This window comes from Mobula hypostoma, chromosome 8 (assembly GCF_963921235.1).
Source record: "Mobula hypostoma chromosome 8, sMobHyp1.1, whole genome shotgun sequence".
In the NCBI taxonomy this organism is placed as follows: Eukaryota; Metazoa; Chordata; class Chondrichthyes; order Myliobatiformes; family Myliobatidae; genus Mobula; species Mobula hypostoma.
The window spans coordinates 127,388,781-127,405,237 of record NC_086104.1 but is presented as its reverse complement, the minus strand read 5'-3'; the positions used below and the strand labels follow the sequence as shown (position 1 = coordinate 127,405,237).

The window sequence follows — 16,457 nt, the reverse complement described above, 5'->3', positions numbered from 1 at the left end:
CACACCACCAGGTTCAGGAACAGTTATTACCCCTCAACCATCAGGCTCCTGAACCAGAGGGGGTAACTTCACTCACCCCCGACACTGAACTGGTTCCACAACCTACAATACGGGTTCACCTTCAAAGATCCTGCAACTGCCTGTTCTCAATATGGGTAAAGCCTAGGTAGTTCTAAGGTAGAGACATGTTCAGCACAGCTTTGTGGGCCGAAGGGCCTGTATTGTGCTGTAGGTTTTCTATGTTACTATATTTATTTGTTACTTACTATCATTTTGTTTTTGTTTCTTTCTCATATTTGTACGTTTGTTAGTTATCTTTTGCACGTTGGTTGGTTGTGTCTTTGTTGTGTGTAGTTTTTCACTGATTCTATTGCATTTCTTTGTACTTACTGTGAATGCCCACAAGGAAATGAATCCCAGGGTTGTACAGTATATGGTGACATACAGATACTGTGATTATAAATTTAACGCAAACATGGTTGACCAAATGGCCTGATCCAGAGGCAGAAAATCTTGTAGAAACGCAAAGAGTCTTAAAATAAAGGAATACATAAATTATTCAGTGTGGTAAATTTTAATGGACGTTGAGTTGTTATAGAACTGTAATTAAACAATCATTTGTCTGTAGATAGAAGAGAAGGAGATTTAAAATATTTACAAACACAGACGCATACTCTGAGGGTGAGCCACAGGCTCCTGTGGGGATAAAGCCGTCCTCATTGTTTGAGCTCCTGCCCCTTTCCCCCATTCTCGTTCACCACATCGGCTGGCCCTCACCGCAGGAGGCTCCCAGGCGTGTCTCAGCCTGACGAGGCTTCAAGACGGGCCTGAGTGAGGAAAAAACACCAGAGTATCTACAGGATATTTGCATGTATTTTAAGATTTTTTTTCTTGAAAGGGTGCTGCTTTCCCAGCTTTCCTCAGCAGTCAAAGATTATTTCCGTGCAGCTGTGTTTATATAATCCAAATTTCCTGGTTGCTCTTTGGTAGAGAAAGTGAGTTACTGACCCTTCCCGCTTTACTCTGGGTTGAGTTACAGACTCCAAATGCTGGGCCCCAGGTCAAAGGCCTCTGAGCCTGTGTTCTAGGCCTTCCTGATTTTTCTGCACATAATATAATTACAGATAACCTGGTTTAAAATCTTCCAGCAAGACACAGCAAGTGTAGGCTCTTTGTTTAACACGGGAAGTCCAACAGCAAGCACACAAGCTGAACAGAAATGATTACACAGCATGCAATGTATGATCTTAAACGTGGCCCCGTAGAGGTGACTCCATTCTTATGTCGGAGCAAAGGGCGGACTCCATCGACATCCTTGACCCCGAGGGGGACAGCCCCTGAGCCATCCAGAGACCCCCTCCCCTCCGATCCTTGCAGAGCACCCTGGGGTGCCAGTCAGCTCAATAGCCACCACTGCTGGGCTTGTATGGGCAGGAAGAATCATTGTGGACATCATCCACCTTGCAAACTAGCTCTTTGTAAAGCTCCATTTTGGAAAGTGTCATAGGGCTATTAACACCTTCTTAGAAGTTCCTTCTCTCAGACAGTTAGTCTGTTCAACCATTGTAGTGAGTCCCTCACCCCTCTATCTATTACCTTCACTATTACACTGCACTGTAAACACTTTAAACCGCTTTTTATAAAGCTGTTTTCATTGTACAGGTAATTATATGCTGGCATTTATACTTATAATATTTCCAGTCCGTACTTTAACCTCTAACTTTATTCCTGTACAATTCTTTGTTCTTTGTAATTGTTGAATGTGGCAAGTCGCACCAACACGCCACAGTAATTCTGAATACGTTTACAGTGAATAAAGTTGATCCTCGATCCTGGATGACCGGAGCTCCATTAAGCCTCAAACACAAACCGGCTCGTGGAACCAGCTCTGGCCCAAGGGAGGCCCCCTGGGAAATGGACAAACACAGCCCCGTTTGCAGAAGACGTGAAGTTACTCTCATGCCTCCTCCCCAACTGCCCCGGTTCCTCTGCCCGACTGGGGCATGACGTCCAGGGTGGGTAATTCATCCAGCCACTGCAACCCCCCCCACCCCCGTCCAGCTGATCTTCAATCGTATAAAGCAACCTCTGGCGACATGCAGATACCAAATGCAGGGTCTTTCGATTGTAAATCTGGACAGGGCCCGGATGGACAGCACAGCCTGTCTCATGGGTGATGGTAGTCAATTGATCCACCAATCCTTTAGGGAATCCTGCACTAGGACTCCCAAGTCCGCTTTGCACCCCCCGTTTCTGAAATCACTCCCCGTTTAGAAAGTAGTCTACACCTTTATTCCTTCTACCAAAGTGCATGGTCATACATTTCCCTACGCTGTTTTCCATCTGCCACTTCTTTACCCATTCTACTAATCTGTCCAAATCCTCTACAGCCCCCCCTGCTTTCTCTACACTTCCGGCTTCCTGCACCTACCTTTGTATCGTCCACAAACTTGGCCGCAAAGCCACTGATTCCATGATCCAGATAATTGATATAAGGTGTAAAGTAGAGGACCCAACACCAACCCTTGTGGAACATTACTAGTCACTGGCAAGGAGGAAAGGCCCCCTTTATTCCCACTCTTTGCCTTCTGCCAGTCAGCCAATCCTTTGTCCATGCAAGTGTATTTTCTATAACACTACGGGCTCTTGATTAGCAGCTTTGTGTGCTGACCTTGTCAAAGACCTTCTTATACACATCTGTCAAAGGCCTTCCAGAAATCCGGGTTGAGAGTTTAGACATTGTTAGGGCAGCCCTGGTGCAGGGAAGCCTTGGACAGCTCAGTGTTGACGGTGGACAGCGGGAAGCTCTCGTACCTCTCCGAGGAGCCGCCACAGCGACACCGGTACAGCAAGGCCTTCACTTCCTTCTGGAAGTTGGCGTTGAGGAAGCCGTAGATGATGGGGTTGACGCAGGTCGACAACATGGCTGTCAGGTGGCAGAGGGAGAAGATGAGGTTGTGGTGGCAGACAGAGATGGCCTCGTGGTCCCAGTCGAAGACGGTGTTGAAGATGGTAAGTGGCATCCAGCAGAGGCCGAAGGCCACAACGATGGAGGCCAGCATGATGTTCACCCTGCAGCTGTGGCTGACCCGGCGGTTGCTGTCCCGCGGGCGGTCCACCATCTCCCGCCGCCGGCGCAGGCGCAGGAAGATGCGGAAGTAGCAGGTGACCATCAGGAGCAGCGGCAGGCCGTACTGAAAGACCAGGAGGGAGGTGGTGTAGGCCAGCTTCTGGCGCTCCGAGGCCCAGCGCTCGATGCAGGCCACCTGCTCGGCCAGCCCCTCCGGGAGGAAAGAGATGTTGGCGTAGGGGTCGCTGGTTAGAACATTGAAGGACACAAAGGGCAAGGAGATGAAACACCCCACCAGCCAGCTGATGGCCACTGCCAAGTAGGCGTGTCCCACCGTCGGCTTCCAGCCGGTGGGCTTGATGATGAGCTGGTGCCTCTCCAAGGCGATGAGGACCAGCGAGAGAACGGAGACGGTGATGGACGTGCTCTGGACAAACGGGGTCAGCTTGCACAGCAGGGCGCCCAGGATCCAGCGGTCCATCATGGTGTAGATGACCGTCACGGGCAGGCAGATGACGGAGATGAGGATGTCCGAACAGGACAGGTTGGCGATCAGGATGTTGGTGACGTTGCGCATTTCCTTCTGCCGGGCGATGACCAGGACCAGGCAGGTGTTGCCGATCAGCCCCACCGCCATCACCGCGCTGTAGGCCATTAGCAGGAAAGTGGTGCTGCTCACGGGGTCTGAGCAGAGGGAGAAGTGCTCCACCAGCAGTGACGTGTTCAGCCAGGAGGCGTGCAGGAACCTCACCGTCCCGTTCAGCTTCCAGTCCATCCTTCGAAGAGCCCGGGCACGCGGCACCAGGTGGCCTTCCTTGAGAGCGACGGTGCGGGGGGGGGGGGGGCCTCCTCCCTCAGCCCACCCCCCTGCTCTTTGTACACTCCAGCGTGAACGGAGGAAGGAGACTGTCAACGTCGCCCACGCCTTCTTCGCACCATCGGTGGCCTCCTGGGAAGGGGAAAACAAACCTGAGTCACTGCCGATTTGCCAAATCGCGAAGCAGCTCAAACCACCTACGTGTCAGCGGACGCGCAAGACACCGCAGACGCTGGAACCTGCAGCAACAAACAATGGCTCTCACTCCTCGATCTCCCTTCATCTGCACGCAAGGGCCATTGCCAAAAAAGCACGGCAGCACCTCTACTCCCTTAAGACTTTGCAAAGATTTGGCGTGACATCTAAAACGCTGACAAACTTTTATAGATATGTGGTGGAGAGTATATTGACTGGCTGCATCGTTGCCTGGTATGGAAACACCAATCCCCTTGAATGGAAAAGCCTACAAAAAGTAGTAGATACAGCCCAATCTATCATGGGTAAACCACCCCCACCATTGAGCACATCCACATGGAGCATTGTTGCAGGAAAGCAGCATCCATCATCGGGGACCCCCACCACCCAGGCCATGCTCTCTTCTCAATGCTGCCATCAGGACAGGAGCCTCAGGACTCAGACCACCAGGTTCAGGAACAGTTATTACCCCTCAACCATCAGGCTCTTGAACCAGAGGGGATAACTTCACTTGCCCCATCATTGAAATGTTCTCTGGACTCACTTTCAAGGACTTTTAATCTCATGTTCTCGATATTTATTGCTTATTTATTTTTTATTATTATTATTTATTTTGTGTTTGCGGAGTTTGTTGTCTGATGCACACTGGTTGAAGCCCAAGTTGGTGCGGTCTTTCATTGATTCTGTTATGGTTATTAATCTATTATGGATTTATAGAGTATGCCACAAAAACGAATCTCAGGATTGTATATGGTTACATAAATGAAAGACCACAAGATATAGGAGCAGAATTAGGCCATTTGGCCCATCGTGTCTAGTTGCCATTTCACCATGGCTGATCCAATTTTCCCTTCAGCCCCAAACTCCTGCTTTCAACCCATAACCCTTCATTCCCTAACCAACCAAGAATCTATCAACCTCTGCCTTAAATATACATACAGATTTGGCCTCCACAACGGCCTGTGGCAAAGAATTCCACAGATTTAACACACTTTGGCTAAAGGAATTCCCGCATATCTCCATTCTAAAAGGACGCCCCTCTATTCTGAGGCTGTGTCCTCTGGTCCTAAACTCTCCCGCCACAGAAAACATCCTCTCCACATCCACTCTATTAAGGCCTTTCATCATTTGATAGGTTTCAATGGGATCACTCCTCATTCTTCCAATTTCTATTGAATACAGGTCCAGAGTCATCCAACGCTCTTCATATGACAAGCTATTCAACCCTGAAATCATTTGTGTGAACCTCCTTTGAATCTTCTCCAGTTTCAGCACATCCTTTCGAAGATAAGGGGCCCAGAACTGCTCACGATACTCCAAGTGAAGCCTCACCAGTGTTTTATAAAGCCTCAACATTACATCCTTGCTTTTATATTCTAGTCCTTGTGAAATGAATGCTAGCATTGCATTTGTCTTCCTCACCACAGGCTCAACCTGCAAATGAACCTTGAGAAAATCCTACACAAGGACTCCCAAGTCCCTTTGCACCTCAGGTTTTTGTATTTTCTCTCCATTTAGAAAATAGTCAACCCTTTCATTTCTTCTACCAAAGTGCATGACCATACACTTCCCATCACTGTATTCCATGTCATTTCTTTGTCCATTCTCCTAATCTGTCTAAGTCCTTCTGCAGCCTCTCTACTTCCTCAAAACTACCTGCACCCCGCCCCCCCCATCTATCTTCATATCATCTTGAAACTTTGCAACAAAGCCATCGATTCCATCATCCAAACCATTGACATACAAGGTAAAAAGAATCGGTAACAACACAGACCCTGTGGAACACCACTAGTCACCGGCAGCCAACCAGAAAAGGCTCCCTTTTATTCCCACTTCTTGCTTCCTGCCAATCAGCCACTACTTTATCCACGCTAGAATCTTTCCTGTAGTAACATGGGCTCTTAGCTTGTTAAGCAGCCTTGTGTGTAGCACCTTGTCAAAGGCCTTCTGAATATCCAAGTACACAATATTAGCCAGTTCTCTTTGTCTATCCTTCTTGCTATTTCTTCAAAGAATTCCAACAGATTTGTCAGGCAAGATTTCCCCTTGAGAAAACCATGTTGACTACGGCCTATTTTATCATGTGCCTCCAAATACCCTGAGACCTCATCCTTAGTAACTGACTCCAACATCTTCCCAACCACTGGGGTCAGACTAACTGACATAATTTGCTTTCTTCTGCCTCTGTCCCTTCTTGAAGAGTGGAGTGTCATTTGCAATTTGTACTTTGTAAATTTACTTAGAACTTCGAAGCTGTAATCTAGACTAACTTTCTTAAAATAACTTTATATTCTGGAGGAACCTTCTTATAAAGCCTAAGGCTTTACCAGGTATTGGTCAGACCAGACTTGGATATTGAAAGTAATTTTGGGCGTCTTATCTAAGAAAGGATGTGCTGGCATTGGAGAGGGTCCAGAGGCAGTTTATGGGAGTTATCCTGGGAATGAAAGTCTTAACCTATGAGGAACGTTTGATGGCTCCAGACCTTCACTCACCTGGAGTTTAGAAGAATGATAGGGATCTCATTGAAACCTACCAAATATTGAAAGGACATGGAGAGGATTTTGGAATCGTAAAGCAGACTGAATGTGCTGAATGGTCCAATTCTGCTCCCATGTTTTATGGTCTTATTTTATGGAGTAAGTTCCTTAAAACTTTCCTGTAATCTGGAGCTACACACAAAATTATCACCTGTGGGCTCTTAATGCACTTTAGTTTGTTATTTATGTGTGATTCATCTGTAGATTTTATTCCTGCCTTCGTAAGTTATCCTGTGTTCTGTGTATTACTGTGCTTTACACCCTGGTTCGGAGAAATGTTGCCTCGTTTCTATATAGATTCTATATGTCATATACATGTATATAGTTAAATTTCAATAAACTTGACTTGACTTGATAGCAGGGTAACAGGCCCAACAAGTCCAATTATCGATGTGACCAATTAACCTACTTACCTGTACATCTTTGGACTGTGGGAGGAAACCGGAGCACCCGGAGGAAACCTACATGGTCACCGGGGAGAGCGTACAAACTCCTTATGGACAGTGACAGGAAGTGAACCGGGGTCACTGGCGCCGCACTGACCGCCACGCTCTCACGTCGCCCTGTGAACAGTGACCCTCCCACTGACCCGCAATGCGCCTGTCCTCACGTCCAACAACTTCAGCCCCACTCACGCCTTTCGCATCCGAGGTGTTGCCGTCGGCACTCACGTAGGCCCAGGCTCTGACTGTCTTCTCACGGGATGGGTGATCTACCGTGATCCTGGCCAAGCCCACTCTCTCAACTGCTTATCCAGTACATCAGCCAGTGAAGCCTGCTGCACTCCCGCAGAACTCAACACTTTCATTACCAAGAGCTTAGAACGCAGAACAGGGAATTGTTGAGAGCCCCTCCCATCCGTCCCACAACCTCCTTGACCCCGTACCGTCAGAGAGGAGGTTCTCCAGTACAAGAAAAGGACTGCTAGGCTGGGTAACAGATTCTTCCCCCCGCCTGTGATACTTCTGAACACCCTGCTACAACCCCGTACCCACTACGACAGCCCCAGTAGCACTGTACCGTTGTACGTTTGACTACATCTCATACAGTGTACGCACTTCATGTCAGCTTGATTCTGCATATCTAGGGCAACACACACAAAACACTGGAGGAACTCAGCAGGTCAGGCGGTACCAATGGAAATGAATAGACTGTCGACGTTTCGGGCCCAGACCCCTCCCCGTCAGGACTGGGAAGGGAGGGGAAAGACGCCAGAATGAAAAGGTGGTGGGAGGGGAAGGAGGACTAGGTGATGGGTGAAGCCAGGTGGATAGGAAAAGTAAAGGGCTGGAGAGGAAGGAATCTGATAGGAGAGGAGAGTGGATCGTGAGAGAAAGGGAAGAAGGAGATGCACCAGGAGGAGAAGAGGTAAAGAGGCCAGAGTAGGAAACAGAACAGAGGAAAGGGGGAGTGAAAAGAAATTACCGATAGGAGAGATCAACGTTCATGCCATTAGGCTGGAGGTCATCTAGACGGATTATGAGGTGTTGTTCCTCCACCCTGAGAGTGGCCTCATCATGACAGAAGGACCATGGCCCGAAAGGTTGGAACCGGAATGGGGACAGGAATTCAACTGGTTGGGCAATGGGAAATTCCACTTTTGGCAGATGGAGCGGAGGTGCTCAACGAAGCGGTCCCCCAATTTACGATGGGTCTTGCCAATGTAGAGGAGGCCACATCAGGAGCACCAGATACAATAGACAACCCCCAACAGGCTCGCGGGTGAAGAGTTGCCTCATCTGTGGAGGTATCCAACACAACATTCTCCGTCATCTTCAACGGGACAGTACTACCAACACATCTTCACCTTCCCATTCTCTGCTTTCCGCAGGGATCACTCCCTCCGTGATTCCCTTATCCATTTGTCCCACCCCACTAATCTCCCGCCCAGCACGTACCCCTGCCATCGACAGAAATGCTACAGTTGCTCACTCACCTCCTCAGGGCCCCAGATGAGGCAACACTTCACTTGCGAGCCTGCTGGGGTTGTCTGTTGTATCCGGTGCTCCTCTACACTGGTGAGGACTACTGTAAATTGGGGGACCGCTTCGTCGAGCACCTCCACTCCATCTGCCAAAAGCGGAATTTCCCAGTGGCCCACATAAAAATTGCTGGTGAATGCAGCAGGCCAGGCAGCATCTCTAGGTACAGTCGACGTTTCAGGCCGAGACCCTTCATCAGGACTAACTGAAAGAAGAGCTAGTAAGAGATTTGAAAGTGGGAGGGGGTGGCAGAGATCCAAAATGATAGGAGAAGACAGGAGGGGGAGGGATGGAGCCAAAAGCTGGACAGGTGATTGGCAAAAGGGATATGAGGGAATCATGGGACAGGAGGCCCAGGGAGAAGGAAAAGGGGGAGGGGGGGAACCCAGAGGATGGGCAAGCGGTATAGTGAGAGGGACAGAGGGAGAAAAAAATGTGTGTATATAAATAAATAACGGATGGGGTATGAGGGGGAGGTGGGGCATTAGCGGAAGTTTGAGAAGTCAATGTTCATGCCATCAGGTTGGAGGCTACCCAGACGGAATATAAGGTGTTGTTCCTCCAACCTGAGTGTGGCTTCATCTTTACAGTAGAGGAGGCCGTGGATAGACATATCTTTCTCCCTAGGCCTCCTGTCCCATGATCCTCTCATATCCATTTTGCCAATCAACTGCTAGCTCTTAGTTCCATCCCTCTCCCTCCTGTCTTCTCCTATCATTTTGGATCTCCCTCTCCCCCTCCCACTTTCAAATCTCTTACTAGCTCTGCCTTCAGTTAGTCCTGACGAAGGGTCTCGCCCTGAAACGTCGACTGCACCTCTTCCTAGAGATGCTGCCTGGCCTGCTGTGTTCACCAGCAACTTTGATGTGTGTTGCTTAAAATTCCAGCATCTGCAGATTTCCTCATGTTTGCGTTCCCAGTGGCCAGCCATTTGAATTCCTGTCCCCCTTCCCATTCCAACACGTCGGGTGGAGAAGTAGCACCCCATATTCTGTCTAGATCGCCTCCAGCCTCCAGCATGGCCACAATGAGGCCACTCTCAGGGTGGAGAAGCGACACCTCATATTCCATCCAGGTAGCCTCCAACCTGATGGCACCAACATCAATTCCTCCTTCCAGTAATTTCCCCCCTCCCTCCCCCTTCCCTTTTCTTCTCTACCCCATTCTCTGGCCTCTTACCTCTTCTCCTCACCTGCCCATCACTTCCCCCCTAGTGCCCCCCACCCTTCTTCCCTTTCTCTCCCATCAGATTCCTCTTTCTCCAGCCCTTTACCTTTCCCGCCTACCTGGCTTCAACTATTACTTTCTAGCTAGTCCTCCTTCCCCTCCTGCCGCCCTCTCATGCTGGCATCTTCCCCCTTCCTTCCCAGTCCTGAGGACCCTCAGCCCGAAATGTCGACTGTTTATTCATTTCCATAGATGCTGCCTGACCTGCTGGGTTCCAACAGCGTTCTGTGTGTGACAGCTACAGAATGTTCTCAATACGTTAATATTATCTGTGCTGTGTGTGATTTATGTACTGTATTTTGCACCTTGGTCTCAGAGGAACGATGTTCCATTTAGCAGTAAACGCGTGTGTTGGTGAATGACAACAAACTTGAACTTCAAACTTGAATTTTGCTGCCTAGCACAGGTCCTTCGGCCCATGATGTTGTGCTAACCTTTTAACTTCCTCTGAGATCAATTTAACCCTTGCCTCCCACATAGCCCTTCATTTTTCTATCATCAGTGTTCCTATCGAAGAGTCTCTTAAGTGTCCCTAATGTATCTGCCTCTACCAGCACCCCGTGCAAGTCCCACACATCCACTGCTCTCTGTGTTAAAAAGAAACCCTGGCTCTCCCATCCTCCTATCACATTACAATTCTGCCCCATTTTCACCCTGGGAGAAGGTGCTGGCTCTAACTATGTCCCGATTCATCTCATACACCTCCAGCAAGTCCCCCCGCCCCCCATCCTCCTTGACTCCAAAGAGAAAAGCTGTAGCTCGCTCAGCTTCGTGTGTTGCTCTGGATTTGCGGCATCTGCACGATTCTTTGTGATTACGACAGACCTAATCAAATCGAATTGAATTGACTTTATTACTAACATCCTTCAAATACATGCGGAGTAAAAATCTTTATGTTCAAATGTGCAATGTGCAATTACAGTAATTTACAATAAATGTTACGTACAACAGGATAGTCAATATAACATGGAAATACAGTAGCATCAACATGAATTAAGCAGTCTGATGGCCTGGTGGAAGGATTGTTATGGAAAAAGGATCTGATGCTTTCCTGGCGTATATAACGGATAAACTCATCAAGCCAGGGATAGGTATCAATTATAACTGATTGAATCCATCCCTGAAGAAGATGGCAGAGTCTGTAATCGCTACCTGTACCCGGCTTGAAGAGAAGAGTTAATTCGACTAATCGTTATGGTCTAGCAACACAATGACCACTTGGTACGGAAATGGACTTTATTTTATGTAATTGCATTCTGCGAGCCTGGAGGTGACCTGTCTTGGGTTTGGCGGCCTGCCTGTGTGCGTGAGTGGGTGGCTGTTGTTTTCTGCTGGACATTGTGGGCATTTGTTGGTGTGGTCGTTGTGGGCATGCTTTGTCGGTGCCAGAATGCATCGTGACACGGGCTGCCCCCCGCACATCCTCAAGCTATGTGGGTTGTTAATGCAAATGACGCTTTTAAAAACTATAGAAACCATAGAAACTACAGCACAGAAACAGGCCCTTTGGCCCTTCTTGGCTGTGCCGAACCATTTTCTGCCTAGTCCCACTGACCTGCACACGGACCATATCCCTCCATACACCTCCCATTCATGTATCTGTCCAATTTATTCTTAAATGTTAAAAAAGAACCCGCATTTACCACCTCGTCTGGCAGCTCATTCCATACTCCCATCACTCTCTGTGTGAAGAAACCCCCCCTAATGTTCCCCTTAAACTTTTCCCCCCTCACCCTTATCCCATGTCCTCTGGTTTTTTTCTCCCCTTGCCTCAGTGGAAAAAGCCTGCTTGCATTCACTCTATCTATACCCATCATAATTTTATATACCTCTATCAAATCTCCCCTCATTCTTCTACGCTCCAGGGAATAAAGTCCTAACCTATTCAACCTTTCTCTGTAACTGAGTTTCTCAAGTTCCGGCAACATCCTTGTAAACCTTCTCTGCACTCTTTCAACCTTATTTATATCCTTCCTGTAATTTGGTGACCAAAACTGAACACAATACTCCAGATTCGGCCTCACCAATGCCTTATACAACCTCATCATAACATTCTAGCTCTTATACTCAATACTTCGATTAATAAAGGCCAATGTACCAAAAGCTCTCTTTACGACCCTATCTACCTGTGACGACACTTTCAGGGAATTTTGTATCTGTATTCCCAGATCCCTCTGTTCCACTGCACTCCTCAGTGCCTTACCATTAACCCTGTATGTTCTACGTTGGTTTGTCCTTCCAACATGCAATACCTCACACTTGTCAGTATTAAACTCCATCTGCCATTTTTCAGCCCATTTTTCCAGCTGGTCCAAGTCCCTCTGCAGGCTCTGAAAACCTTCCTCACTGTCTACTACACCTCCAATCTTTGTATCATCAGCAAACTTGCTGATCCAATTTACCACATTATCATCCAGATCATTGATATAGATGACAAATAACAATGGACCCAGCACTGATCCCTGTGGCACACCACTAGTCACAGGTCTCCACTCAGAGAAGCAATTCTCTACCACCACTCTCTGGCTTCTTCCATCGAGCCAATGTCTAATCCAATTTACCACCTCTCCATGTATACCTAGCGACTGAATTTTCCTAACTAACCTCCCATGCGGGACCTTGTCAAAGGCCTTACTGAAGTCCATGTAGACAATATCCACTACCTTCCCTTCATCCACTTTCCTGGTAACCTCCTCGAAAAACTCCAACAGATTGGTCAAACGTGACCTACCACGCACAAAGCCATGTCGACTCTCCCTAATAAGCCCCTGTCTATCCAAATGCTTGTAGATTCTGTCTTTTAGTACTCCCTCCAATAACTTACCTACTACTGACGTTAAACTCACCGGCCTATAATTTCCCGGATTACTGTTCGATCCTTTTTTAAACAACGGAACAACATGAGCCACTCTCCAATCCTCCGGCACTTCACCCGTAGACAGCGACATTTTAAATATTTCTGCCAGGGCCCCCGCAATTTCAACACTAGTCTCCTTCAAGGTCCGAGGGAACACTCTGGCAGGTCCCGGGGATTTATCCACTTTAATTTTCCTCAAGACAGCAAGCACCTCCTCCTTTTCAATCTGTACAGTTTCCACGGTCTCACTACTTGATTCCCTCAATTCCATAGATTTCATGCCAGCTTCCTTAGTAAATACAGACGCAAAAAACCTATTTAAGGTCTCCCCCATTTCCTTTGGTTCCGCACAAAGCCGACCACTCTGATCTTCAAGAGGACCAATTTTATCCCTTACAATCCTTTTGCTCTTAATATACTTGTAAAAGCTCTTTGGATTATCCTTCACTTTGACTGCCAAGGCAACCTCATGTCTTCTTTTTGCCCTCCTGATTTCCTTCTTAAGTATTTTCTTGCACTTCTTATACTCCTCAAGCACCTGATTTACCCCGTTTCCTATACATTTCATACAACTCCCTCTTCTTCTTTATCAGAGTTGCAATATCCCTTGAGAACCAAGGTTCCTTATTCCTATTCAATTTGCCTTTAATCCTGACAGGAACATACAAACTCTGCACTCTCAAAATTTCCCCTTTGAAGGCTTCCCACCTACCAATCACATCTTTGCCAGAGAACAACCTGTCCCAATCCTCGCTTTTTAGATCCTTTCTCATTTCTTCAAATTTGGCCTTCTTCCAGTTAAGAACCTCAACCCTAGGACCAGATCTATCCTTGTCCATGATCAAATTGAAACTAATGGTGTTGTGATCACTGGAACCAAAGTGCTCCCCTACACAGACTTCTGTCACTTGCCCTAATTCGTTTCCTAACAGGAGATCCAATATTGCATCCCCTCTAGTTGGTCCCTCTATATACTGATTTAGAAAATTTTCCTGAACGCATTTTACAAACTCTAAACCATCTAGACCCCTAACAGTATGGGAGTCCCAATCAATGTATGTTTTGCCTTTAGGTTTTCACTGTATGTTTTATTGCACGGGTGATAAATAAAGCTCGCCTGAAGATTCAGATCTGAATTTGACTTTTTCTTGTAAAAAGACCGCACATAACTTGTTTAATTTATGTTTTTCTTATTAATGCTTTTTAACTGACACTCTGCGTCTGTGATACTGCTGCAACTAATTTTTTCATTGCACCTGTGCATAAATTCAACTTAAAATTTTACAGTAATAATAACTTCCAATAAACTGTAAGAGACAGCTGAAAGATAGAGGGGAAATGTGAGAATTTTCTTTAAAAACACCATTGCTCTTTACAAGCTGCACTGGTAGAGATGATGGAAACAGTCGATCGAGCTTTTAAAGGGTAAAACTCTGCAGCCTGACCAGCATCTGTGGAGCGAAAAGTGTTTTGGAGTCAAGACCATTCACCAGACCCTTCACTAGAAGAATGAGGGGAGGTTATAGAGGTATGTGAAATTGTGACGGGTACATTTAGGGTAAATGCATGCTGGCTTTTCCCCGTCACGTTGAGTAGAACTAGAACTAGGGGATCATAGGTGGGTGAAAGCAGTAATATTTAAGGGGAACCTGAGGGAGAACAACTTCTCTCAGAGGGTGGAACAAGCTGCCGGTGGAAGTAATGAATGTGGATTCGGTTGTAAGCAAGAGAAGTTTAGATATGTACGTGGATGGGAAAGTTACAGAAGGCTATGGTCTGGGTGCAGGTCGATGGGATTAGGCAGGAGGTCAGGCTGGCATGGACTAGAGAAGTCAAAAACCCTGTTCCTGTACTGTAGTACTCTACGACTCAGAGAGAACAGGAAAGGATAACAATCTGTAGGGAGGGAATGGGGCAGGAGCTGATGGATGATAGGTGGAACCAGACGGGGAAGCAATGGTAGGGACATGGTCCACCTATTACCTAAAAGCCTCTGTTCTACCCCTCTTCCCTTCATATCCCCCTCACCTCCTCCCCATCCAGCTTCACCTATCACCTCCCAAACTCTAACCCACCCAATGTGCTCCTAAGCAATAGAATAAAATAATCTTCCCTATCCCCATCCCAGAAACCTCACCTTACACCCTTCTTTCCCCACAGATACTGCCCGACCTGCTGAGTTCTTCCAGCGGCATAGTTGTTACTCCAGATTCCAGCATCTGCCATCTTTTGCCTTTAGGTTTCTGATGGGAAGTGAGGGAAGATCATTTGCAGGGGCTGCAGAGAGAGAACGATGGAGCAGAGGAATAGGGATTGTTCTATAAAGACCCATCATGGCCTCAATGGGCCGAATGGCTTTACACAGGAATGGGACCGCTTGGAAGTCGAGGCAGAGGCACAGCAGTACCAGGTGAACACTCTACACAGAAGCTGGAGCAGGAGGCAGTCATTTCATAGGAAAAGCCTGTGATGAGCCTTCCTGAAGGATCTCTGCCCGAAAAGTCCACTGTTGATTCATCTCCATAGACGCTGCCTGACCTGCTGATTATGTGTGTGTGTAGCCTCACCCATAGACTGACACATGGGGCCAATCATCCCCTCTACACCATTCCTCAGGGACAGCAGGAGACTGATCTCCCGAGCAGCGAGAGACCATTCAGCCCCTCGAGACTGTACACGAAGGGATGCGGGAGAACCGAGCCGCAAACTCACCTACGGTGGCCCGGAGGAACAGGCAGCCGGCGGCCGGAGCTGCTGAGGAAGGAGCGGGAGGGTGTGAAGGGCCGCGTCCGAAGGCCCTGGACCGGATTGTCAGCGAGCCCGGCCGAATGATGTCTGCCGACACCCGCCGATCCCTTCAGACCGGGAGAGAAGGGCGTCCTCCCTCCCGGCTCTGCTGGAACACCTCCGCAGTCCCGCTGAACTGCGGCTCCGCAGCCGCCGAGTCTCCGGGCTGGCGGGCGGCGCAAGGTTAACGCTTGCTGTGCGGGACCCGCAGCCGTGACTGGGGCCGGACGCAGGCAGCCGGCGATCCCGCCCTACCTCCCCCTCTCCCACCTCCTCCGTCTCTCCCCTCCTTCCCTCCCCACTCGTTGCGTCCCATGTTCCCTCCACATTCACTACCTCTCCTCCTCCCTCCCGCCCCTCCCTCTCTGCCCTGTCCACCTCCACCTAGGCGCCCCCCACATATCCTGCCCCCAAAGACCAGCCCTCACCCTTCTCCTCCTCCTGCCCCCAACTCTCTGAGAACAAACACACTCCCATCCCCTCCCCTGGTTCCCAACTGATCTGGGGTGACCTCCACCAATCCCACCCTTGGAGCAGTTGAACCCTCCTCCACTTGCCTTCCCCTCCTCACTCAGAAGGATGAACCCCCTTCCCTCTCCTACACACTCTTTGGCTGGGCCTGTCCCCCATACAACCCCCCATAGAGGGCTTGACCCCTCACTGTCCAACCTCCCGTCTGTGCCCTCATGGAAGACCGCAGGTGGGCACTGGGTCCTCAGACTAGCACAGGTCTCTGTTCCTGTACAGGACATGCTCTCTTCTCACTGTTACCATCAGGAAGGAGGTACAGAACTCTGAACGGACAATACTCAGCGATTCAGGAACAGCTTCTTCCCCTCTGTCATCCGATTCCTAAATGAACATTGAATCCATGAACACTACCTCACTAATTTTTTTTATTCCTGTTTTTGCATTACTTATTTAATTTAACTATTTAACTTGTTGTAATTCACAGGTTTTTTCCTATATTATAAGACCATAA

At 48.2% G+C, this 16,457-nt stretch overlaps 1 protein-coding gene across 3 annotated transcripts; it reads right to left on the bottom strand.

The window, feature by feature from the left end:
- Nucleotides 1-573: 573 nt before the first annotated feature.
- On the bottom strand, nucleotides 574-15,696 carry LOC134350257 (neuropeptide Y receptor type 1-like). Of its 3 annotated transcripts, none has more exons than XM_063055275.1 (2): nucleotides 15,401-15,696; nucleotides 574-4,019 (listed from the first exon to the last, which is right to left on the bottom strand). In XM_063055275.1, exon 2 carries the CDS (start codon nucleotides 3,843-3,845, stop codon nucleotides 2,733-2,735), a length of 1,113 nt encoding a protein of 370 aa, XP_062911345.1. In that variant the 5' UTR covers nucleotides 3,846-4,019; nucleotides 15,401-15,696; the 3' UTR covers nucleotides 574-2,732. The 3 variants fall into 3 exon arrangements, 2 of the variants coding, with proteins under 2 accessions (XP_062911345.1, XP_062911346.1); XM_063055276.1 differs by lacking the exon at nucleotides 15,401-15,696 and adding an exon at nucleotides 8,559-8,663; XR_010018859.1 differs by lacking the exon at nucleotides 574-4,019 and adding an exon at nucleotides 8,752-8,821.
- Between the last annotated feature and the right edge of the window lie 761 nt (nucleotides 15,697-16,457).

What these genes read in the sequence shown, in the direction of transcription:
- LOC134350257 (XM_063055275.1), bottom strand. Translation starts at nt 3,845, where the DNA reads ATGGACTGGAAGCTGAACGGGACGGTGAGGTTCCTGCACGCCTCCTGG.